The sequence below is a fragment of the Trachurus trachurus genome (assembly GCF_905171665.1).
Source record: "Trachurus trachurus genome assembly, chromosome: 8".
Classification (NCBI taxonomy): Eukaryota; Metazoa; Chordata; class Actinopteri; order Carangiformes; family Carangidae; genus Trachurus; species Trachurus trachurus.
The window spans coordinates 9,599,520-9,626,344 of record NC_139905.1 but is presented as its reverse complement, the minus strand read 5'-3'; the positions used below and the strand labels follow the sequence as shown (position 1 = coordinate 9,626,344).

The 26,825-nt window shown below is 40.0% G+C and overlaps 2 protein-coding genes across 2 annotated transcripts; one reads left to right on the top strand and one right to left on the bottom strand.

Moving 5' to 3' along the window:
- Nucleotides 1-16,569: 16,569 nt before the first annotated feature.
- On the bottom strand, nt 16,570-20,591 carry tmem100a (transmembrane protein 100a). The gene is made up of 2 exons (XM_083976708.1): nt 20,348-20,591; nt 16,570-17,857 (listed from the first exon to the last, which is right to left on the bottom strand). Exon 2 carries the CDS (start codon nt 17,766-17,768, stop codon nt 17,364-17,366), a length of 405 nt encoding a protein of 134 aa, XP_083832834.1. The 5' UTR covers nt 17,769-17,857; nt 20,348-20,591; the 3' UTR covers nt 16,570-17,363.
- An 828-nt stretch (nt 20,592-21,419) lies between these two features.
- Nucleotides 21,420-26,070, top strand: pctp (phosphatidylcholine transfer protein). The gene is made up of 6 exons (XM_083976710.1): nt 21,420-21,579; nt 22,691-22,808; nt 23,686-23,765; nt 23,856-24,027; nt 24,473-24,540; nt 25,301-26,070. The coding sequence occupies exons 1-6, from the start codon at nt 21,451-21,453 to the stop codon at nt 25,373-25,375; spliced, it is 642 nt and encodes a 213-aa protein (XP_083832836.1). The 5' UTR covers nt 21,420-21,450; the 3' UTR covers nt 25,376-26,070.
- The last annotated feature ends 755 nt before the right edge of the window (nt 26,071-26,825 follow it).

Sequence of the window (26,825 nt, the reverse complement as noted above, 5' to 3'; positions counted from 1 at the left end):
CAGCAACTGTGACAGATTCTGTGTTATGTCATCTGCTAGCAAGTGAACATTAATTACTGTGCGTTTGACGTATTTGAGTGCATGTCCGTGTGTGTGTGTGTGCGCGTGGTGTAATCTTAATCTTGATTGTGAGTGGGGATTGACAGAGGAAGCCATCTGGCTAAATAGAGGCCAGAGAGTGCGACTGAAAATGCTAACATGCTAACAGAAGACTTAATCAACCCCACAACAAGATGGATGACATTTTCCCTCCAAAGAGTGTGATTTTATAAACATGTAGTTCAGACAGATTACAGCAGTCTTTGTCCTCCATATATCAGACTCCTTGTAGAGAATCAGAGCCAGGATTATCATAATGGATGACAAATCCTTTAGGTTTATGATCTCTGTTGATGGAGGACAATACAAACTGTGTGTACAGGTGCAGCAGGCTGGTATCAGTTTGTGTACAGGTGGCTATGAAAAAAAGTTACATGCATTTCCACAAGTAGTATGTGCCTGAGATTATGGTGAGACTGAGTGAGGCCAGCAGGGGGCAGCAATTAGCAACAATAGCAGAAGTAGTGAAGTCAGAAGAAACAGAGCTGAACTTTAACCCAGACAAACACTTCAGGAAAGAGGGACGGACGTTTACACAAAGTAGGCTAAATGAAGCGTTCATAACTCATCCTTACATCCTGAAGTGAAAAATAAAGGCAATTTGATTGCAGACACAATTTTCTCTGCATTTCCTTCTGCTTTATTTTAAAAAGCGCCTTGTGAATGATGCAAAATAAAGGCCGCATTCCAGATCCATACTGATTCTGAACAGACTCTAAAGGCAAATATGTGGGTTAAAAAAAAAAAAAAAAACGGACAGTATGGATACACTGGAGGTTGGAATGTACAGATGTTAGAGGGTGCAGATGTTGGGGTGTGCAGATGGACGGTGTTGTCCTACACTAAGGAAGTGGAGACTTGGCTCCAGATGCAAAATTTGAAAACAAAAAGTACATAGTATAGTGGATACATGTGAAACAGAGAAAAAGTGTTAAGCTCTTCTTCTTTTTTTGGCAGTGTCACTCAACATCTGTGTCTGTAACAGTCTGCACAAAAGAGAAGCACATCACCATGTATCACTACCACTGTGAAGGAGTAATGAAAACTATATGTCTTAAGATGTTGTTTGGTATAAAGATGTATCTAAGTCTCTTTGTGCGTCTGTAACGTCTGCTTTTCAATCTGATTTTCATCTTAAATTTTTCTCTTGTTTGCAAACATGTGAAGTTATTCCCAAAAGGCTAAAACTGCATCCTCTGTCTTTTATTTTACATAAAGCCAAACACATTTGATAACCTTTGAAAAAATCTGAGTCTGAACGATTCGATTACTTTTTGCTTTGCTTTACAGCGTAAGACACTCAAATTCAAGGCGACATGCTTCTTTAGAGATGCACCAGTATTTAATAGACATTATTAAATATGTCGACTTGAATTTAAAATGAGCTTTTTGTACTTGTCCACATAGAATCAGTTTGGGATAATGGATATCACTTATATGGACGTTTTAGTATAGCCTACGGCACTAGAGCCATTTGCCAAATTAGTAAAAGCAATATTGGTACATATCTGCTATTGTGGGTTTTCTTTTGCAACTCAAATCTCTATAGTCTTAAATATTAGGCAACTTTATTCATTTACCAAAACTTAGATGCTAAAACGTCAGCAGGAGAACATGAGCAACAGGCAGCACAGTGGGTTTCTTCTCTAAAAGAAAGAGTTTTCATAACATAAACATGCAGGGCATTAAATCAAGGACTAATCTGCTCCAGCTTCGCCTGCAGAACAAATTCTGGCACTTGTGATGTTTCCTGCCTGCTGGTGTGTTACATCCAGCGAGGGTGGGCAGCATATGTAGCTACAGTATACACACTATTATCTGCAGAGCAATGAGTGACCTCACTCCTCTCTTGATGTCCAGGCCTGTAATCCCTCTATATGTTCAGGAAACTGATGTCAGAGGCAAATGGCTTGACCCCGATCTTGCCTGACCTCCACACAGCTCCCCCGGCCTCAGGATGAGAACTGATGGTGGTGGGGGTGAGAAGAGGGTGGATAGATGGGTGGGGGGGCCCTTTGTCAGGCTGACGAATAATCCCACTGTGAAAAACGATGACCTCTGTGCGTCACTGATCCTGGTCCTGCTCCAGAAATCAGCATCTGGAGGAGCCAGAGTGCACTCTGCAGCACACTGGAAGCAGCGGCCACTGAATCATTTCCACTCTGAGTGTTTTCATAACACAGTGTCATAACAGGCTCATGATTATTGACCGGTTGTCATGTAACAATCAGGATATTTCAAATAGATTTACATTATATTATATTATATAAATCTGGATTAAAGGTCACACACTTTCTGTCATTCATATGAAAGAAATTGAAAGCTCCGGGGGACATAACTCTGTCTCATAAATACAATTTATGGCCTAGATTACTTCTATTAAAAAGGCTGAACTTGATGTATCACACCGCGGGGAAATAAAGAAGGTGCAGTCTTTTATATTTTATCCTCACACATGCAACATGATACATGTTTAATTTATCAAACATTGTTACTTGGGGATTAAAAGCCAGAACAGATGGGATTTACATGACAAAATCCAGTTTGTAGATTTATCACTGCTGTACGGTGGCCCTGAGAGCTCAACACACACTGCAACTAAGGAGAACACGTGCAAATTCAGAAAGCATTATCATATTGTGTTGGCTGCCAGGGGCAGTATTTTACTGGAGGACTTCGATAGACAGGGTGATAAATTTTTCTCTCATTTTAGGATCATTTTGCAGTAAAGTAAAAACATTTGAAATGAAGGCAAAGGTCCTGTTTATGTAAATTAAATATAATGTCATATTTCATAGGCTGGTTCCAGTATTTTATTTTATTAATAGTTTATATTTGTTTTGGTTTTAAGCATGGGAAATAAAGCTTATTAAAACCAACTGACTTTTGACTTTGCTCCTTCCTCGTGTTGAGTTCATGATTTACAGGGGTGATTTTTGTTTGGTGCAAATAAAACACAATAATTATAAGACAAGACAGTTGTAAATGATGTAAACATCATGACCTGTTGGTATTTGAATCTTTTAATTTAAAATTTAATCAACTATGACTCCAAATTAACAAAAAAATTGTGCAACTTTATTTTTATTTGTGCACATATACTGTATGTGTGCACTGGTTTGCATGTTGTCATAGATTTTACATTCCAGTTGTGTGCTTTAGTTTAGACAGCTTTATTTGACACAAAAACAAGGCATGGGGTGTATTTGCGGTAAAATATGATGTGATATCAACAACCAGTGACATTTGAGACCAAGAGAAGCCATGTTTTGTGTCAGTCTGTCAGTTTTCAGAAAGGACTGAGGGCTAAAAACAGTCAGAGGAAGACTGGTGTCTGTGTCCGGGGAAATGTTTGTGTTGTGCTGGTGTCGGGCAGTGATTAGCTCAGAGGATGTGATGGGTTTGTCTGTGTGTATACCAGGCTTCTCGGGTGGAGTCTCTCCTGCTCATCTTGAAGAGATACAGATCTTCCCTCTGCAGCGCCAGACTCCCTCTGGTGCCAGGGAGTCCGGCTCGCCGCCTCACCAGGACCTGGAGACAGACAGCAGGGAGGAGAGGTGTTGACAAATCCAGCAGGCAGGAGGAGTGTTTGGCTGTAGATCCTGAGGACTCTAAGAGTTTTTTGTCTCTGCGTAATGTTCCTACTCTGTCTCTCGGGCATGAAGCCCTGTGGTGATCCTCGTCTCTTCACAACGACCTGACCTCACGTCACCTCCGTCAATCGACTGTCCCAGAAACGAACATGGAGCAAGAAACACGCTCAGAAGATGAGGAATAAAATACCATTAAGACTATGGGTTTACTGGAATATCTATCTCCTATATAAAAAGTGAATCACAAACTAATTAAACAAAGTAAAACAAACTAAATTATGTTTTCATTTGCACATCTTCCTTGCAAGGACAACAGGTTATCAAAAGCTTAATGGATGAAACATTGTGAACTCTGGCTGGGGTCTGAATGTAGCGTGATGGAGGCAACAGGTTTCCATGTGTTCTGTATTTTAACGACTTGTTGCACATGTTTCTTTGCAGAGCCTCCATTAGGGTAAAAGCACTATGTGTGAACTATGTCACCTTATCACCTCAAACTTTATTTTAACTCATATTTCTTTAGTTTTGTTTCTAATATACTGTACATTGAGGCATCTTTACCGTATGATATTTTAAACCATTTCCTCTGTTGTCGGGCTCCGTGTCAGTCACAGCTCCCAGATATATGAAACTCCGGTGAGTAACTCTATCACTGGTTTAATTTAATTAACTTTAATGTTGATTGTGTTACTAATTGTGTGAACTCGGGTTTCCTCTGTAATGGAAAAAAGAAAAGAAAACGTTGTGTCACTCTAACAGACGGAAAAGCAAAGATAAATAAAAGTGAAGAAATTCAACGCAGCTTCTCAGTTGCAGTTACACAACACAGCAGCTCTGGTTACGTTACCCCATTCATGTTCAGTTCAGATGGGGATCGAGTCGTCGTGTCTCCTGCAGGAAAAACTCAGTTCAGCCTGAAGTGGCCTGTGGGGCAGAGGGCAGTGAGGGAGAGGGAGGGAGGGAGGGAGGGAGGGAGGTGTAAGGGGGTGAAGCCGGGTAGGGGCGGGGGGATGATGGGGGTTAACGTGATCCCCCGTCTCCTTTGTGTCTTCAGACTGTTTGAGTTACTGCAGAGATGTTCCATGAGGTCAGCAAGGAGGTGCTGATACATAACCAGGAGACAGCTGAGGGAAGCTCCTGCTGCGCTGCTCCCCACCCCCACCCCCACTCCCCCACAACCTCCACCTCCACCCCTCCACCCCAAACACTGTGTGGATCCAACAGCTGAGGGCTCTTGTCTGTCTCTTTAGTTCATTTTTCATTTTTCCCAAACAGAAGACTAGTTCACAACCTGAGGCCAAGATTTTTCTAAGAGTAAATAATTATAATAAAATCTGACACGAAACAGACTCAACAAAGGAAACTGAAATTATTCTAAGATTTCATAATATTGAGTATAAAAATCTGACCATATTTTGTCTCCCTCACATTTATGCCTTAATACTCAACCACTCATTTTGTGTGTCAGCAGCTATGTCCTAGTGAATAAAACACACAATGCATCAAAGATGGAAATTTATTCTTGATTATGTAAAATATTTGAAATGGCAATAACAAATACAAAACCTGCTTTTTAACATTAGAGTTGAGCCTTTAAAAGAGAGATTTTCAAGTTGTGTTATTGCTACATGGCTAACATCAACATTACCAGATGTTTACTTATCAGTCTAGATGAAATGTTGTAAGATCAGTATCAAACTTTATTTCATTTGTTTTTCACTTCGTTTCTTCTACTGAAATTAGCATGCTAACTAGCTAGGCCCAGCCTTATTGGATTCACGTCACTTTCCGATAGCCTACTGAGTCACAAGTCAGATCGCAGCTGCACAGAAGACAACAACAATGGCAAAAGCTCTCAACAAAACTAATAAATAATAGCAATAACAAAACTTAGCTCCTTTTAAAACTGTGAGTTATGGATAACACCCCAAGACTATAATAACAGCCTGCAGGCCCCATTGCGCAAGTGCTCAGTTATTGTCAAACATATAAGTTCTTCACATTGTAATATTTAAATATTAAGAATTTGGACTAGAAATTTTTTCCAAAAGGATCATTCGGTAACCCTTTAATTTACAGGTCACCGATTACGTGATAATGTCAAGAAATAGCGAAGAAATAACAAGTAATTGCATTATAATGTCAAGAAATAGCCTAGAAATAACGTTCAATTTCATAGTAACGCCGTGTTTTTCATAAAGGCAAGATTACAAATGCTTTTCATGCTTTGAATTTTTGGGGAAAAGCAATCAATCGTTCTTGGCTATATTTCTCGACATTACTATGAAATTGGCCTTTATTTCTATTTTTTTCAACAGTGTCTTTCTGTTGATTATTATCTTAATGACATGCTACGTTTTCTCCTCTGATTTAAAACTGGGAAAACTCAGAGCATATGTACCACAAAGCAAATGGCATAAGCAGGAATACACAAAAAACTACATATCACGGGTTAAATTTCAGCATCGCTTTGCAGTTTTCCTTCTACATCCAAGCTCCTGGAGTCTGATGATGATGATGCACCGAGTGGCCTCATATCATCTCACCACATGGAGAAGAAGAGGGAGGGAGGGAGGGTGGGTGGGGTCCCAAGCCTCTCGGGTGGGTGGGGTCCCAAGCCTCTCGGACAGCAGCGGGTGACGGACGGGCCGAGGATCTTGCAGATCTGATAAAGGCCCAAAGAGAGCCCTTTCCTTTTCCTGAGTGCTGGACTGTTTGTGTTAGAGCGATCTGCGTCTCTTCTTCTGGGTGTGGGAACCTGCTCCTCCCAGAGTTCATGGTTTCCTCTCGTCAAGGACCCACATGTGTTGTCATTCAGTCCCAGATCTGCCTGAGGAGGGCTGAACAGGACGTCATGAATATTATCTGATGACATCTGTGATAGAGAGCCTGGTTATTTAATGAGGCACAAAATATGAAATCATTTCTTTGTTTCCCAATTTTTTTTATTGTTGGGGAAAACAACAGCTAGTAACGGCTTCAATGCAACAATACCAACATCGGTACAACATCAGTGACCTCTTGTGACCTTTAGGGGCGTGGTCATCCATGGAAGGAGATCATTCCCAACAGGAGAGAAAAGTTTCATCACAGAATAAAGAGGATTTATTAAAGAGGACACGCAGATCCAAACTGTGCATCTTCAAATTTCATACCAGCTGTGGATGGACTGTTGTTGCTGATCCTGTCTGATCTTTGTCCTGCATTGAAATTCTTGGTCTCCTGAGGAAGAACCACTCTCTTTACATATTGCACTAATGCATGAACGTCACACTCAGTCCTGTTCCCGTAGATCTACAGTAAATGCAGATGTCAGTTTTGTCACTGTTCCACTTTAAGTCACTTTGTTTTTTTCTCCTCTTGCCATCTTGAAACAAATCAGAATCAGCTGGGCCTGCTCGGTGTTTTTGTACCTACCACAGAGCGTGATGGGATGTTAACTGCTTAACTGTTCCATGCGGGGTGTTCGTTACGTTTCTCCACTTGTTTATTAAAGGATTTCTTTTAATTTTGTGGTTTATTGGTCTTTGATTTTTGACTGAATAGAAAAAGGGTGTTTTAGCAGGAACAATAGGGTACGTACTTGAAGTGCAGTGGGTGTTATTTGGTCTTTTTTGTATCATTTTAAACAGCTGTTTCAGAGCCACGTGGTCAATAGTTCAGTCATTAAAAATTCCAATTTGTCCTCTTCAAACATCTAAACTAAACATAATTAAATCCATCCATGAATTCATTCTTCTGCTCTGGTGATTAGAAAACAACATATCTGACTGATTAACGGCCTAAGTTGTTCTCTGTGTCTGTTTTCTCGCAGCTTTGTCTCGGTTTGAACGCCTCAATGCTTTGAGCTGCAGCCCACATTCACACCCAGTTTAAATCAGCAGGGAGTTGTAAAACCCAAGTCCTCGCTATTGTCTCCTGTACGTCATCACAACGGCTTGTGCGCTCTCTCCCCAGGCAGCACTCAGAGGAATGTGTCCACAGCTGATAAAAACCGAAGCAGCACCCCAAGATCTCCTCAAAACAAGCACCACCACCCCCTCCACCCACCTACCCACCCTCCTACCCTCCTCCTGGGCCCACAGTGACGTTGTTTACACTCACTTAGGAGAGTGAAAAGGGAGGTGGAGGGGTCGGCAGTGGACGGGTCTGGTTGCCTTGTTGACGGGGATCCAGGGGAAGGTGGCCTGCTGGTTTATGGGGCCACGGCTCCAACGCGCAGAAAGCAGAACAAAGCAGGATTTTCACAGCAGTTTGGTTGCTCTGCTGCTGAAAATGTCCCATAAATTTGAACTGTACGCTTCAGTGGTTCAGATACGATGTTTTCTCATCACTTTACCGCGTGAAATCCTGCAAGAAGTCATGGGTTTTTATTTTTGACCTGCACTAAAGGAGAGTAAAGATAGGTTTTCATGCACATATCGAGTTCAGTTTGCTTTACAGATGAAAAAGAAATAAGGATAAGAATAAGTCCAGGCCAGGACGGCTACAGCATAGCATCAGATTTCAATCTTTTATATCACCACTCCAACACCAGAAGGGTGTAACAAGGTCGTATCAGACTTCAATTATAAGGCTGAAAGCTCGCAGTTTTTTGAGAAAATGGACTCTGTTACTGAAACAGAGACAACAACGGAGACTTTCTGGGGGAGGGATATAGGCTCTTAACACAAAATAACAGCTGTATTTTGTTTGTATCGATGTGATCTAATGTAGTTTTGGAGCTATTTTCTCATAAAGCAACAGTTTTTGGACAATCGTAATTCTTTTGTATTGTTAATGAACATTGAAAGGTTATCAGTCGGTAATCAGTCTATCTTGTATTCACCAAAACATTTGTTCAAACCTCATGGTTGTACTAGAGGAAATGTCAGAGGGTCACTGAGGTCAGATGAGAACATCCTCTGAGCAGCAGGAATGCCTGTACAAAGATTCATGGCCGTGCATCTGATAGTTGTTGTGATATTTCAGTCTGGACCAAAGATTGTCGTCCTCTCAGCACGGCTAAAGTCTTAAGATGCTAAAGGTCACGGCGCACTTGAAATGATCGGGGAACATACAACTCTCATTGAGTTTGTATTTTGGCAGTGTAATTTGTCCTCGTGGCCATGAAAAACCTATAATCCGAGGTTAAAAAAAATCGAATCCAATGATTTGTGTGCAGGGAGAGGCCTAAATTTAATTAGACAGCCAGAGCTTGATGCTGAAACCGAAACTTGTTGGAAACAGATGTGGGACTGTTTGCACATCATATTTTGATCAGGAGTAAATAAGATGATCCGAAACCTCCGCCTCTGAGTGGACCTTCCTCTCGCTGAGGGCAACAATAGCACATTGTGTAGAGAGCATTGTTGCAGGTTAACGGTTCATAAACTGCATGCAAAGACGTGGCAACAGCGTGGGAGAGAGTTTGGACATTTACGAGACTTGGGCAGGAGAGTTTCAGCTCCACTCCACCAAGTAGCTCAGCTGTTCGGACGAAAAGGAAACCAAACGCTGTGAAGAAGCTACTTCCCATGACATCATTGTGTTTGTTAAATGACCTCTGTGGGGCTGTCAGACACACCTTCTCGTTTCCTCCCTGATCCATTCAAATTATTTACTTAATTTACTGACAGAGGGGAAAAATGGTTTATGTTGCCAGGTTTGTCCCTGAAACAACAAATAAGCCACAGGAAAGAATGAACGAGTCTGTTTTTTAATCACAGGAATGAGGCTGATAAATGAAGATGTTTTTTATCTGTAAGGAGTTTACGGAAAGTCATTAAAATAATCTAATTGTTTTTGAAGTATTTCCATTTAGTCTGTTTTTCAAAATCCCTTTATCTGTCTCGTTTTAAACCCAGCAGACAACAGATTCTCTTTCTTTTTATCCAGAGTTACAGAAAAACAAAGTTGAACTATTTATAATTTATCGCCTTTTCACGTCGTCTTTCTTATATGGTCCTAAATCTAGACTCTCACAAAACATGTTCCTTCTACTGTATATGGGAGATCCAGGTCAGAAGTTTGAGCTTGTGGTTCATGGAGAGTATTAAATGTCATATCTTGAAATTTCCATTGCTCTTGAATCCTGCTGTTGAAGGCATGATATCATACTCTGTAACTCAGTCAAACCCAAACACACAGACATGACACACACGTTTAAGATTCGGTATGATTCGTACTCTCTGAGGATGCCAGTGCATCTGACGCACATCCCAAGAAATTGCAAATATTCTCTGAGAAAAATGATCCTGAACTTTTCTTGTGACACATTTTGATTAAATAAATAAAAATAAAAAAAAGTATTAATAAAGGAAAACTGATCATATTCAAATCTATGTTCAGTTGTGCTGATGATAATGTTATAAAAGCCACAGGCCAAAAAGATTCATGAATACAAAGAACCCAACAAGTTCATAATGAAATCAAGAAGTTGGATTTGATTCATAAGCTTCATAAAATATACACAGCAGGCAAATGTGTGATGTGGGTGAAGACAAACAATAGAAAACAATAGATAGATCTTGCAAATGTCTTAATATCCTTCTCAGTAACTACAGTTTTTAATGGGAAAAGTTTGAACAGTGATGTGTTGTATAAAATCAGTCAACAGATATGTAGGACGGCCCCTAAGGACAAGCCCATACAGAACAACTGTGATGGCACACAGACTGCAAACATCTGGATTCGGAGCCTGTTTCCCTTAAGATCTGTGCTTTCACTCATGGATGCCTCTTGTGTTCGGGGCCTCTGTAGATATTAAACGCCAAATTGAGCAAAGTTAAAATGAAATCCAGTCAGACAATACGGTTCCAGCTTTAAAAAATAACCCGAGGTCCTGCTGTGGCGGTGCTCGTAATGTTATGTGTTTGTTGTTTCAGCAAAAAATGTCTGGTTTCACATAATGTGTGCTCATTTATTGGCTTTATTATAATGATTCTGTCCCCTGCCTTTATTTTATTGATCCTGTATCTTCCTGTGTCCAAACCACATCATATGTGACTAATGACACTGATTTCAGCCGCTCTCATCAGACATTTACGTAATGGGCTTGTGGGAGATTTTAATTCAGGAAATTGGTGATTAATAAAAATGAAAAAAGATCTGTGTAGCTCTGTTTCTTCATGACTCCGAGTCCATGAGGAGGCGGCTGCAGATTAGGAGCAGCTTTTCCTGGGAATCGTTTAAAAAGAGCTCAGTGTCACAGCAGCACTGGGTTTTTACCTGATGTTTACAAATGTTTCTACAGCATCCTATGACTCCTCTTCAGTTGGGAGGCTGAGTAAGACGCTGACACACCGGCCACCGGCCACCGGCATGAAGTTTCCCCATCTTCTGCGAAGCATGTGCGTCACAAGAGGCGATACTGGGGAAAAGCCAAACAAACTGCCTGTAAAAACAGCAGCTCGGTTCAGATTCACACAGGCGCACATGAGTTTTTCTTTTCCCTCACACATATGGACCTAATCATCTTTGATACGTGATGGGACTGACAACAGGGTGTTAACTTCCCTTTTGTTCTAATGAAGAGACCTCCTTCTTCTCCACTTTCAAGTTTACAGAGAGGATTCAGATGAGATGCAGCAATAATCGGATTAAAGTATGCGCGCTACAGCTGCTGTTAACATGAACAAACACATCAGTTTTGAGTTCTTACAAACCCTTGTTGTAAATAAAAATGAATGAGATCACTTAATGATGTGTGTAATACTTTTAAGTGGTAAAAAACCTTCATGTCCCTTCTACAGTAGGTGGGTTCATACACTTCCACAATTTGTGACAGTTTTACGGCCGTGGGTCCAATAAGGAAGTGACAGAGCACTGTAGAAACAATAGGAAAGGGAAGAGAAATTAGCAGGGAATAAAAAAGCAGCTATATTTAAGTGGTTTATTGGAAAATGGATGTACAGTCTCAGCAGTTTGTGTTCGCCATGTGTAAACTCGACATATCACCTTACTGTATCTAACATTAGGCCTGCTTTGTTGCTCTAATGTAAATATGTTGTCTTATACTGAAAAGACAGATCCAAACTAAACCATGAACTCTGTTGAAGCTGTAGACGAGCATCTCAACCGTTTTGTTTCTACTTACTGACAAGTTAAATAAACTTTCCAAAACATGCCCAAATTACAGTAAAGGTTAGTGAAAAGATGCACACCCAAGTTCAGTTCCAGCAACAAAAATGAATCTACCAGTGTTATAGTTCCACTTTTTTCATCTTAAAACCTGCATTAATTAATATTTTTCTGACTTTTTAAGTCACTAATAGACAGAAAAACTCCATACATAGGCCCTAAAAGTTGTAGTTGTGAAACACGTAGCATTTCAACTAACATGAATTGAGAGAAAGAACCATTACTTAAAGTAAGTCAGAAAATGAAGGATATGTTACAGTTAGCAAGCCCCTTGTGTTTTGGATTTCACAAGCTGATGCAAAAGCTTTGAGAGAAAATGTGATTTACTGTAAAAATGGGAGGAACTGGTCAGGAAGAGCCGTCTCTTTATTACGTGGGAGAATGAGGGCGATCCGAGCCGCCAGCCCCTGTGGGAGTGTGGGCAGCCAACGCTTCAGACACTCCAAGAACCTCTGGCAGCACATGAAAGAATCAAAGATAGAGACTGTCGTGCAGAGCCACCGTCACACTGCAGAATGCTGCCGGCTCTTATTGTGTTAAGCGGAGAGGTTTTTTGCACTTTGATTTTAAGCCATAAACCGTGTCCTTTTGCACTTTTTGATAAACTTGGAGTGGGAGAGGTTTGTCAGAAAGACACAGTGCGACCCAAAAGAACGAAAAGATCCAGGATTCTGCCCAACACATGTCTACCGCCTGTTCTATCGAATGTTGGTTTGATCACTTCCTCTAAAGTTTCAAGATGGGCATAGTGTTTCGACTCAACAGTATAAAAATGTATATTTCAGTATTTCAGTGTGGCACTGACACAAAGACATTTATTGGACAACTCATCGCAATCGGCCTTACATCCACTTTGATTTTGGTGTGAATTAGCAAACTAGCACCAGCTCAGAGCACCAATGTCAAAGTGGAGTCTAAGCCAATACAGAAATGTAACATATGACATATACAACAATCAGGATGTTGCCATACTGTAGGCTATATGTTGTGTATAACATCATTTATTATCATCACATATAGACATATTCTTTCAAGTTTATAAATGATATGAAATAACCATTGTAAATGGTTGTATACATATTAAAAACATATACACACACATATTAAATATCTGTACTGTATTTCTTCCAAGTATATGCATATACATATATAGCAATATGTTTATAATGTTCAATTTAAACATTCAAACATACGTGTTTATATGTTTTTCTTGTAAAATCAACATACTGACATGGCGTTATGATAGATATACCGTGAGATTTGATAGGCTAATGTTATTAATTGTAAACCCAACAGAGACCAAAAACTAGGATTTGATTATGCACCAAAAAAAACTCCATCCTAATAAGCAACAGAGAAGTCTATTGGAAATAATCATCTCAATTCTCCTGTGTTTGGTTTCAATCTGTCATCTTCGTCTACTCACTTTCCAAAAAACACTTTTCCTAACAGATCTTATCAGCTCTTTCAGTCCTTTTGTTTCTTGTCCAGCAACAGATGACTGTAGAAAAATGTTGACATTCAGATGAGCTGAACCGGGTCAAGTAAAACATCTGGCTCCACGTCGTCGTCGACGGACAAAATAACCACAAGTCCAGTTCAGTCCGGTCAGCTGATCTGAGAGCTGTCAGGTCAGGTCGGCTTCAGCCTGTTCGTGCTACGTGGGCACAGCTGTTCTGTTACAGAGCTGGACTGAACTGACCGGGATCCCTGTAACGCTGCTGAGCTCATTATGTTTAATTGTGTTGGATTTGAACAATGTGCAATCGGTTGTGTTGAAGTCTGGAATTTCAGACTTGAGTTTGTTCTGTGTTTGACTTTTTCCTTTGTTTGAGGGAAGCTGTGCCAGAGCTGAACGGACTGTGTTTCTGCTTCTCAGGGGGAAACTTGACGGTTAAATCCACAATATTCAACAAACTTATAAGATAAGCTCTACCATGAGACTTTCATTCGTTCTGTCATTGCCTTCTTATTCTTCCATCCTTTTTTATTTCCTTGCTTCGACTTTTGTCTTAATTTTTTTTTTTGTCATCTATCTGTGTTCTTTTATCTGTCTACCTTGATTCCTTTCACTCATCATGTCCTTCCTGCCCTTCTCTGTTTTTTACTCTCTGTTTTCCCCTCTGGTTGTCCTCTTTCCTTTCTGTCTTTGATTTTTCGTTCTTTTCTTGTTAGCTTATTTCCTCTGGACCTTTCCTTATCTTTTTTTCCCCTTCTTCTCACCTTTCTATCAGCCTTGATGTCTTTCTTTTCTCTCGAACTCATTCTTACCTTCAGTGCCTTTGTTCTCTTCCTATATACAGCCACTTTTGTCCCTCCTTCCTTCCTTTCCTTTTTCTTTCCTTGTCTCTTATCGTTCCAGATTTCATTGTTTCCTTCCTTCCTTCTTTCCACTTCCCCTTTGGTTTCTTTATTTTCTTCTGTCCCGCCTTTCTTCCTTTATCCTTCTTTCATTTATCTTTCTTTTGTGTTATGTTGAGTGCTTCTTCTCTCTGTCCTTATTCATTTCCTTTACCAACCCTTTCTATCTTTCCTTTTCCAACAATCACAAGTTCATACTGTGAATATTTCTGCTTTAGCTCATCACCCTGACATTTTATATGCATTTCTTGAGTATGTCCTCATCATTGTTGTGTTGTAGTTAATTCCACTTGGATGACTTGAGTTCTTTGCTATTTATCAATACACTAACGTGGCAGTGTGGCGCTGAGTGAAATGACAACCATGTGGGGCACAAAAAGGTGTCAGCAGTGTGTAAAGAGGCTGAAGACACTGGTGGAGAGCACCTGTCAAACTTCATATCAAGTCACCCATTTTTCCAGCTTCAGACTGCCCTCCTCTAACCTGACAAACAGGGAGGAGGCGCCTCACCCTGTCACATGTGTCCCATAAACGTGTTACCGATCCGGGCTGCGCGTCCATACGGTACCAACCTATAGCCGATCTCGCAAAAGTGACAAAGTGTGTTGTAGGTTCTCCTCTGACGCAAGGAAACCATTTAGTTGTAGTGTCTGGTGTCACAGGGACGCATAGCAACGCAAATGCTGCCTATAAATATACTTCCACGTCCAGGCTAATTTTAACCTTAACAGGGTCAAACAGGAGAGTTCAACTTCCTTTTACCACAGAGAATTTATATCCTGAAATGTGAAATGTTATAAAAAATGATTAAGAGTCAGGCAGTGGATTGGACTACTGGAAATAGAATATAAATCTATCAATTAACCTCCTCATTCAGAAAGAGCATCGATAATTGTTCCCTTTGTCTGGGCAAAACTGCACTATCAATGATATAACAGGTCAAAGCGAGACATTCTTGCCTCATTCGGTTTGATTATTTGAAATAATCAACATGAAGCAGGAGTCTGTATATTTGTGTGTGAAGACTCAGGCACACCCATGTACGTCACATTTCCTTCAATTCAGCGCCGAGAGGCTGAGAGCTGAATGTTAATATAATAACTCATCACTTATCCAGCCCATAAACCATCTCTCAGAAACACAAACACTGACGTCACGTTTCCTATAAACACTGAAAGCCGGACAAATTCACTGTGGCAGGTGGCATCAGCTTGTTAATAAACTCAGGCCTTCTCAGTGTTGTTTGTTTTCTGTCCCACATTGTCTGATATTCAATAATTAAATGCCACAGTGATAGTGTGGTAATGAAAATAGCTATATAGATTAAAAGAGGCCTATTGTTTTAGTCCAGGGAGAAACAGTGAAATCTGCTTATCAATGTTGCAAAAGCTCATCAATCAACACATTGTATGTAGAAACCAGGTGTTGGGTGGTGAAGTCCTGGAACTATTTCTTTGACAGACAGCGACTGAGTGTAAAGACCGTATGCATCCTCCAGCAGTCTTGTCATTACAGCGAGGTTGACAGGGTTTATACCATATGAGCCTGCTGCCTGTATCTTATAACCCAAGCTAAAGCTGGAGCCCGTCAATAGGGAAGTCCAAGCCTTGATCAAGTGCAGACAGCAGCTGAGCCATTCTGGACAATGACTGAATATTAAATGGCTGCATAATTATGTCCCATGTAGGCGATTCATAATAATTATTTCTGTCACATAAATGGCCACATCACCTGCGTCACAAATGAGGGAATTGAGGCACAAGACGTGCAATTTTTTTTTCTTCACGTAGGCTGTCTTTCATGTATTATGTTTGTTTTACTTAGCCTACTGTTTTTAATCAGTTTTTTTTAATGATAAATGCCATTTTATCCTTGATATGCTACTAACGTTAGCATCTAGCCTGTTAGCGAGAAAACTGGCCGCAATTGCATGATAGTCAGTAGGGTCCACACTTCTCCTGCTCTCCAACAGAGGCAAAGAACTTACTCCACCAGTCTACTGCCTCCTCCTCCTGCATAAGGGAGAATAATGTTGAACTGTGTGTCTTTTTAGAGATGCTATCTATCAGTTGACTATCTGGGAAAAGAGGGAATCTCACCTTTTCTGTTTGAAGCTGGAAGGTGGGAAGCAAACAAAGAACACTGATCAATAAAGAAGTAGATGTAAAAACACAAAAAAAAAAAAAAAAAAAAAATTGCATGATAGTCGATAGCTTGATCAATGTAGCGCACAATTTTTTGTACATTACATTTTCACCAATTTCATATTGCATTAAAGCAGAAAATGTACAATTAAAAATTCCATTACAAAATAATGGGCAATGCTCGGCTGTGCTAACCCCATTCAATGTTTGTGCATTTATGAGTTTATTAAACCTCATGACGTCCTGTTGATACATGCAAATGATTACATCGAAACAAAACATATATTTTTTACAATATGGAGGTACACAGTAGACAAGAAGATCATTGCCAAGACTTTAACTATTTAAATGTTCCATATTCACCGTAATAAGCAATAGTACTCAACATTTGGATGTATCACTTATTTGAATTTGTTAATACAGATTATGATGATTATGAAGGATCAAAGTGCTTGAAGTGAATACATATTTAAGGTTAAATATTCCCTCTGTATGTATAACATCACCTGCCATCTAATCGTATGTGCTGGACAGAATATATCGGCAGATCTTTAAGAGTACCATACTTCCATCGTAATAGGCAATTCATAATCGCTCCCTGTGAGATGAACAATAACAGATATGTGCAAGTGGTAGTGTAGAAAATGAGGCATGAATCATTGTCCTGGATTTTTCCAGTTTCCCTCTCCTTTCCTGGGCTCTTAAAACCACAATCCCTCCCATTACAATCAAAGCCGCCACATCCAACAGCAGATTAATGGGGGACTTCCTCTACATCGCTTTGCGCCGTGGTAATTCATCTTAATTGTGATACATTCCTTCTGGCTGCGTTCCCAGTTCGCCAGATGCTCCTGCGTCTGTTTGACAAATAGATCCCTTATAATGTCTTCAAAGCTTTAAGTTCTGGGCCTTGAGTGTCTGAGGTTCGTGCTCGCACACATTAGAAATACAGGACAACATCTGTATACAGCTGGTTCTCCAGCTCTGAATCATTTGAAGATCAGGCCTAGAAGTCAAGAGTTTGTGATGTTCACATTGAGTCAGTTCAGGTAAAAATACTCCTGTGGTTCACGACCAGGGCCGTTTGGCTCTCCCGTCTCCTCTCCTTCTTCCTCTCCATTCTCACCTTCCAGCAGACGACGCTGGACGCTAGGAGCACCAGCCCGGCCGAGAGGAGCACCAGGCCGAAGTAGGAGATGGTGGATCCGTGGGAGTTGAAGCTGTAAGCCACCGCAGTGACCACGATGCCTGCGATGAGCACCACCACGCCGAACGGGACGGTGCAGCGATAGCAGGACAGCTCCGCCCCGCCGGTGGCTGCGGTCAGCTGGACCTCATTGACCAGGGGGATGTTGACCGTCGTCGCGGTGGAGACAGGGCGCTCATTGTTATTGGCCTTCTCCGGGGTGGCAGGTGTTCTCATGGCGTCCTTAGGAGTGTTTTCTGGCATCGCAGGGACCGGCAGCCTTCAGTTAACCAACCACAGATGGTTCGGCAGCCTTGCCCTTTTACCCCTTTTCCTTGCTAGGATCTCCCAGTCTGTGTGGAGACAGAAAGCATCAGTCAGACTTGTTGCTCAACACTGGACACAGCATTTGCAGAAGGGAAAACAAAAGACCACGCAGATGCTTTTTGTTGGAACCCAACCCAACATTTCACAATTCACCTCCACTTTCTGACCACCACCACATGCTGCTTTAATAAACCCATGTAACCCCTCGGCGCAGTCCCAGCCGCCTCCTGACCCAGTCAGAGGACTTGTCTGAATGACGCAGGACCACTCAGCCCAGCACGAGCTGAGACATTCCCTGGAGAGCGCAGGATATGACATTACAAACTGCTCCGTGAAATGCGAGGAGCTTCAAAATCACCAGCAATTTCACAAGCACTCATTCTTCACCCCCCCTCACGTCTGCTGCTGGAAAGATGTGATTCAGATGCTGAGTGACAATAAGTGGGAAGTAGCTACAGGTTGAGTTATACTTTCCATCATTGTCAGGGTTTTTCAAACACTGCTTATTTAATCTTTCTTCACTATGGGAACTGTGGCGGTCAGGCCCCACAAAGGTGTCATGGCTCCTACTGATGCTGTTGTGGCTTTTACATTTCTCTAATTGGTATTTGGTATTTTGTTGACTAATCTGGGTATATTTGGACTCAATATAATGAAATCTACAACTTTCAAAACTATAAAATTAAGAATAATGTTAATGTCTCCAGCTGAATTGTCAATTGTGTATAGAAACCTTTCTTTTTTGTTAATTTGGTTCACTGACAATATTCTAATATATTATCATTTTAAAATACAACATATCTGACTTTCCCTTTGTCAGTCACCGATTGTTTCCTGTCGTCCAACAACCTTTTCAAGATGGGAGATACGCATATTCAGTCTCTTAGAGAAATAGAAAACACTAGGATCTTTTCAGAGACCAGAGGATAACCAAAGATACAACAAAGAAAGCATACTGTATCATAATCACAAAAAAATATATATTTTGGGGGTGTGTTGACATCTGTGTCTAGAAAACTTTTGAAAATATATACATTTTTGTTTCCTTTCAAGAAATTAAAAGAAAAAAGTTGCTTTACCTAATATAGGTGCACTACTTTTATTCTTTCGTTTCAGCTGTGTGAGTCTCTCTACTTTCATTTCCTGTCATTTCCTCTCCCCTTCTCCATGTGTGTGTCTTACCCACACAGAGTGAACCACAAACAGGTTGACATTTGATTATGTTTGGAGCAATAAAAGATTATAGCCTATCAAGGATAAAAAGGCATTGAAGAGTCTGCATTTGTTTTTTAAATGCAAACAATGTGTGGTGACAGGGGTGAGAGTAGTAGCAGGTAGAAAAGAGAAGTCCCCACCCTATCTAAAAAAAAAAACACACATGTTGCGTAAAGCAAATAAAGCAATTAAAAGAAACTTAGAAAGTTTCACTTTGGCATCTGTTGCCTGTTTTCTAAGTGTGGGGGAATCACTGTGTTGACTCAATAAGTGTTTCCACATCTTGGCTAAAGCCCTGTTGGTGGTCATCAGATAACTCCGACATGTCTCAAGATGTTTACTTAGACGGAAAAAAAGAAGAAGAATCATTTATGTTTAAATCCCTTTGGAGAAACACTGGAGACTTTGGCATTTTAACAACTCTTCATGCAGAACAAACCAGCATGAGAAGGAAACATCATTGGTAGCGGGTCATAAGGGTCTACATGTAGCCTGACTTCACTATAGGAATTGGGAATCAGTGCTCTAACTTGCGTTGATTCCCACTTGGTTTGTATCAGTTCTGTTAGAAACTGGAAACAGAAGCGTCTCATTATAAAAACCTGTAATCAGATAATTGATTCTTCATCTGATTAGAAAAACAAGTTTACTCTGTACTGATTATGTTTCTTCCCATCACCTCAAGGTGTGTTTGTGATTCCTCTCATACTGTCATATCAATTTACTGTCATCTGCCAATAATTCTTTCTATGACATGTCAGACTATAATGAATAATGCTCATCAAAATATACAAAGTGATGTCAATGCAAGAAGCACAGAATATAAAAAAAAATACATTCAATATATAAATTATTAAAATGGTGGCAGATTAATCAACATCTCATCGCACAGACTGAAGATTTAAGTGGAGTTTGTGGTCAAGGATAAATTAAAGGGAGTAGTTAGGGGAAGAAAAACAGCAATAAAACCATCACCAGAGGAGGATCAAGTCTGTTCAGCTGTTTGTTTAGACAAAACAAGTGTTAGTGTTAAATACTGAAGTTAGAGGTTTGTTTACTGTAACTAAAGCTCTGCCTAAAGCTGTTATTTTAAGAATAAGTCCTCTAAATTCTCAGCAAATGAATCTGCAGCACCGCCGTGTAAACTACGGGATTACCTCAGTATACAGCTGGTAAAAGATGAGCAGTCTGTTTTAACATTAAACAAACTCAAACTTCTCCTTGCTATTTTCAGTGCGGTGACTCTTCATGACATGTTCGACAAAGCTTTGAATAGAAAGCAGAAAAAGTGAAGTTTATACCTCTCAGCTGTTTTCCATGTCGTGTCCAGTGTCCACACTGGTGTAGCCTACAGACTCCTGCGCTGCGGTGAAACTTGTCTCTGAATAAACCCGCTCATAAAATATTCAATCACATCGATCTAATGAAAAGTGAATGTTGTTTTTCCTCTGAGAGCTCAAGAAGCCCGCAGCCAACAGCGTCTCCTCCGGCAGGGGAACCTGACTCCCATTCATGAGACACGTCCGACTGTGGTGTCCCCCAGGTTATGAGCCTCACTGCCATTCCCATTGAGAGCAACAATTTCAAGTATCGATGACTGTGAAGCTCACAATAGTTAGAGAAATAACCTGTTTCCGTCTCGCATTTCAAATTAAAACGCGTGTTGCTGCGAATCATTCGTAAGGACATTCAGTTTTACTGGATGCATTTATTTTGAAGTCCGTATTTGTGTATTTCCGTTGTTGTTATTATTAGCCTATTATTTTAAATTCTGTAATAAGAAATTAAGGCAGAATAGTAACAAAGATAATGAGCAGAAAAGTGAAGGTGTAGCAAATTGATGCAACAATTTATTTGGTCTGTTTTTTGAATTTTAGGTTTTTTTTTGTTGTTGCTTGTTTGTTTTTGATTGCGGAATTTAGATTTGGTTATAAGAACATATATACAGTAGCCTATAGCACTTGATAAACTGTTTGTAGGCTATGTCCAACCTAAAGTATATTCAGAAATCAAACAGTTACAGTATGTTTCAGTCACATTCAGTGTGCATGTGACTCAAAACTTACTATTCTATGGTGTAGCCTACATGAGAACATTAAGCATGTAATTTATAATTTTCCACAGATAAAATGTATCATGTGTAAGCTTAAACATCAGAGTCTGTGTTCACAATAAAGTAGGTGTAATTCTGTATTCCTTTGTATTTAACTTCATTGACTTTTGTCAATGCAATAGCAACTTTATGTTTCAGGATTAATTAAGATTAATTAATCTAATTTCTTAATTGGATTTTTTTTTTCTTGCGCCATCATTTCCTCTTTTATTTTGAAGGTGACAGCCGGAAGCCGGTGTTGGGCTGGTTGCTGGGTGACAGGTTAGTGACAGAGAGGAGCCGCGAGCCGTCATGTCGCTGCAGTTCACGGATGAGGAGTTCCAGGGCGCGTGGAGGGAGCTGGACGAGCCGCAGCTGGACGGAGGATGGGAGCTGTTCACCGAGACCATGGGCGTCAAAATCTACCGCCTCTATGACAAGGTACCGACGAGCATTAGTCAAAAGTGCTGTTTTCTTTACAGCAGGAAGTAGCTGCTAACCGAATGAATGAGTGAGTTCCTTCCTATCGGCCTGTAGCGTCACTAGCATCACTGCTTCTCACTCCCTCTTTTCCCAAAATGACGTGATATTGTCATTTATTTATTTTTTGTCTGTGGGATAATTTATTTTTTGCATAAAGCATTGGTGGCGGTGTCCTAGTGGCAAAAATGGGAAACATCCGGAAACTGAGCAGGAGCTGGTGTGTTTTTCCTTATTGACTCCTGTCACACCAAAATCCATTCAGAAACCTGCTGATTAATTACTGCCTCACCAATGGGGCAGATATGCACGGCTGCTGCAGCTTTATTCAATATGGTTATATAATTATGCAATCCACGTTGCAGCTCGGCATTATTCTGGTAAATCTCAGCAGCAGTCCTCAACAATTTGAAACTGAATTTGAATAGAAGTTATTCAAATTCAGTGATTGAAGCCACTGTTATTAAAATCAAAGTAGGCCTATAAACTTTACATAAATCAAATGCGATTTGGTTTCAATTCATACAATACATAAATCTAAAAAAAAAAACCAATGCAATACATAGGAATCCTGTCCTTTACCATTAAGTTTAGTCATGACACAGAATTATCACCTCCATATTCCTGTTATGTAAAGAAAAAAAAATCTTTATGAGAACCTTAGATTCACATAACTTAATACAACATAATACACAATTCTATTATCAACAGAGTAATAATTTTAAGATACCAGAATTAACTTTGCATGGCCACTGCAAAGAGAAACCAAAGCAACTTTAAATAGATGGTTTTCTGAATGGAGTTTGGTATGGGATTGCTTCCTCATTAAACCGACACAAATTCAGCCACAGAGTCGTCAAAACTTGTGACAAGAGCAGTTATGGCAGTTAAGGGTGTTAACTGTATCTGACCTTCTGAATCAAATCCAACAACACTTCCTCACTCGGTCTGAGACAGGGCGTGACGCGGAGTGGCTGTAATCAGAGTTATGTGGTTTGGGATTAGTTGCATACTGTGGGGTGTGGCTTGCAGCCTGCAGTTCGAACACCGAACTTTCATGTGCTGTTTACAGGAAACTGGACTTTATGAGTACAAAGTCTTTGGTGTGCTCACCACCTGCACCCCAGAGCTGTGTGCAGATGTCTACATGGACTTGACCTATCGTAAACATTGGGATGGATATGTGAAAGGTAAAAAAGAAAGAAATAGCAAGACGAGGTTCACGGTCCAAGTCAAATCACCCTCATTCATCCTCAGCCTAAGAAATAGACTAGTCATTGCATTCAGATTAGTTTCAATAGATGTTTAATTGATTGTTTACGGCAGCGAATATGTAGCCTCTTGTTGTCGTAGCCTAATGTTTCAGTTCTGTAAGTAACATATTTCATTTTGACTCTTGTCTTCATGCACCACTACAGTGACAAGGTAACTTGTTGTATTGTTGCTCTGGTCCGTATAGTCACATAGCCACGTAGTTACATATTCTGTTAGAAACAACTGGATTCAAATATATACTGTCAGCAAACTTCGAATGATTTTGTAGAAGTAACTACCCTGTCTTAGGATGTTCTTTTTGGATAGACTTGCTGTTTGTGGTGGAGTTATTCCCCTTATAGCCTAGCTATAGCTTTTCCCCATGAAAGTGTTTTTTTTTACAGAACTTGATCAACAAAGGGAAATGACTTATTTTGCACATCAGTCAGTCAATACAATCTGATGGACAAAGTAACAAACTTTGAAATAGCACTAGTTTAGTTCAGTTTTCAGTTTATTTCGGACATGTAAAAATAAATAAGAAAATAATACAGTAATGGACAGGCATAACAAATAAATGCTTAACAAAAGACAACACATGACAACACATAAACTATCAAGCTGGGCAAAAGGTCTTGTAAACACCCTTAGATTTCCTAGACCTACAGTTCTTTAGTGTTGTCTGTCTTTCTTGCATTATTTAAACATGAACATGGATTTTCTCATTAAAAATATCCTCTCAGATCACAGAAATACAAGTTTTGTATCATCTGAAAGCGTTTTACTAAATGTTTTTGTCTTGTCTTTATTCAGAGCTCTATGAGAAAGACTTCGAAGGACAGTCGGCAATCTACTGGGAAGTGAAATACCCGTTCCCTCTGTCGAACAGGGACGTATCCTTCTGGTTTCTGTTTACGCCCTGATCAAATGTAGTTATGGGACACATTGTCACAGAGTATCTTCCCTGACCACACGAACCTCAGTATGTGTACGTCAGGGAGAGGAAAGACCTGGATGTGGACGGCAGGAAGATCTGGGTGATCCTGGCCAAAAGCTCTCCAGAGACAGCATGTTCAGAAAAGAGCGGCGTGCTGCGGGTCAAAGACTACAAGCAGAGCGTTGCCCTGGAGAGCGACGGTGCCTGTGGAACTAGAGGTAACACAAGATGAGCGTATGTAATGATGCTACTGTCATCCTTTTTTATGTTTGCACAGAAAGGAGCGATGAAATTATTATCTGGTTAATTCGCATAATGAAACATTATGAAATTAAATTAAGAAGTTGACTTTTCATTGGATGTGTAAGCCACTTAAATGATGTCAAAAACCTATGCATGCACACAGTGAACATACAAACTCCACCCAAAAAGGCTCCAGGTATTTAACTTTAAAAAATGTACATGAAGAGATATAATGGAGTCACAGGTCCAGGCAGTATGGAGAAGATTAATATTGCAATATCAGTTTTTATATTTCACATTACACCATTTTTTGGGCAAATATATGCCAAAATAGTTAAAATAATCAGTTTGATTTGATGAAATCTGCTTGATACTGTTGCAGCTCCATTATCATGACAGTGTTAATGTGCTTTATTTCAGTTTTCCTGAATTACTTTGACAACCCCGGTGGTATGATTCCTGTCTGGCTGGTGAACTGGGCAGCTAAGGTGAGTCCCATTTGACTGCAGTACAGTACATAAACACATAAACACAGAAAAAAAAAATGCAACGTGTAACCTCCTTAAATCTGATTAACCCATTAAGTAGCTTTGGGGCAAAGGCTTCACTGAACAGTTACAGATGGGTCACATGTGGAGAATTTCCCCCTCACAGGGATAAATCAAGTGTGACTCAACCTGTGTGGGTTGAATCAAGGCTTCCTGTCAAACATCAGAGTTTCAGAATTGATTGATTTTAATCTTTTTAAATGTTTTTGTTTAGAATGTGACTCATTGTGCTTGTACTTTTTTGTCTGCCTTTAGCTGTACCATTGATGCGCAGAGTTTGAGGTTAGATTAAAGGAAGAAAAGCCTTTAAATAGAATGTGTTTATTCCACTATGTCCGAGAGTTATTGTGTGGTATTTATTTCCCCATATATAATGTTTAGACTTATAGAAATTATGGATACTCGAACTTTCACCAGCATGGGAATCGTGACGGGACCATTTCCCACCAACACATCATGATCTTTGAAATGTACACATGTTTGTTGTTGCCCTACATAAAAGGGTTCACTCACAGGCCTCGTAGAGCTCCATCCCTCCGCCTGCTTTATGGTTCTCCGGCGTTATTGTTAGCAGATGTGCGGCTGGGTGATGTCAGCAGCTCCTCACTTCGTTGCCCCTCCTGGGTGGGACCCGTTGGCACATGTGTTTGTGACGCTCACTGACAGATCCTCTCTGTCTGTTTTTTTTTTTGTGAAACAGAGTGGGGTTCCAGGTTTCTTGACAGACATGCAGAAGGCCTGCGGCAAGTACCAATCCTACTGCCAGAAGAAATGAACGCAGCTGACGGGACAGGAGCCTCGCACACAAGGGCTTTGATCCATTTTATTTTTGTTTTTTTTTTGTTTTTGGGAGATATTTTAATGTTTTTATGTTCAAATTTGACTTGAGGTGAATGGGGCATGGTGTTGGATGCTAGCATGCTGTTTCCTCAGGCATGATCTGCATGAACAGCCAACCTGCTAGATAGGCTGGATAATCAATTGAACCTAATCAGTTATGTTCCATTGTGCTGTAATATCCAATATTGTATTGTCTTTTCTGTGCAATCTCTGTAAGCTTCAGCCCCCTCCAGGACTTCGGAGCTTTCACACTATAGTATATTTTAAAGCAACTGTTTGTACAAAAACATGAAATGTATCATTACCTTGGGTGCTATGGTGAGACAATGATTAGTTGGAGCTTCTCGTATTGGTCGTCACTTATCCTTGTTTGAATTTTCTTTACTGTGTAAGTTAAATGTGATACATGCAGTATAATTTTAATTTGTTGACACTGGAATCATCTTAATGTCCAATTCAATTCACTTGAATTCGCTCATGTACAATATTGAGGTGAAAACGACAAATCTGTACTTGTAGAGGAATTAAGCCTCTTTTCTTTGGGTTCACTACTTATGCAAAGATAATATTATGAATGCATATGGTCAAGGATACAGTATCTAAGGTAGTACTGTATTTAGGCCATACCTCTAATCTGATGATGAAATGACTATTACTGTGTAATATTGCTATGTTAAAGAAATGAATAAACTTTAAATTGAAATGAAAAGACCTGACTTTTTTTCAGTACAGACCTGTTTCTCTAGTCATGGGCCACATCTCTTCAAACGACTTTGTTTGAACATTTTATTTGGAAGTTTTCTTACTTCTAATGTTTTTTCCTTCTTTAACTAGTTAAAAATAAAATAAAATGTATTGGCTCCATACTTGTACCTGTATATGTACAAGGAAAGGTGGTGATCACGATCTACAAGTTTTTTGTTCTGAGTGCCTTTTTTATCATTACTAATATAGGCTATTTTACATACAGTATATTACCAGTCAAAAGTTGTTTTTTTTAATTACTCTTTACATTGTAGATTCATACATAAGGTGTCAAACCTATGAAGGAACACATGGAATCATATTTTAAACACAAAAGTGTGTCACTTGACCTAAACCCAACTGAGATGGTTTGGGGTTAAGTTGGACCCATAGACTGTAAAAATAAGGGTTGGACCACAGAGTAAAAGCAAAACATCCAACAAGTGCTCAGCACCTCTCCTTCAAGATTGTTGGAAGATCAGTCCAGGTGATGACTTCATGAAGCTGATGAGAGAATCAAAAGTGTGCAAAAAGCTGTCATCAAAGCAAAAGGTGGCTACATTGAAAAATCTAAAAACTAAAACTTAGGCCTACTCTACTTTTGCTCAATTTCATTTGTCTTCAGTTTGAATCTACAATGA

What these genes read in the sequence shown, in the direction of transcription:
- pctp (XM_083976710.1), top strand. Translation starts at nt 21,451, where the DNA reads ATGTCGCTGCAGTTCACGGATGAGGAGTTCCAGGGCGCGTGGAGGGAG. An exon ending in TCCCTCTGTCGAACAGGGAC is followed by an intron (nt 23,766 to 23,855) that starts GTATCCTTCTGG and finishes CACGAACCTCAG; the next exon opens with TATGTGTACGTCAGGGAGAG. An exon ending in CGGTGCCTGTGGAACTAGAG is followed by an intron (nt 24,028 to 24,472) that starts GTAACACAAGAT and finishes GCTTTATTTCAG; the next exon opens with TTTTCCTGAATTACTTTGAC.
- tmem100a (XM_083976708.1), bottom strand. Translation starts at nt 17,768, where the DNA reads ATGCCAGAAAACACTCCTAAGGACGCCATGAGAACACCTGCCACCCCG.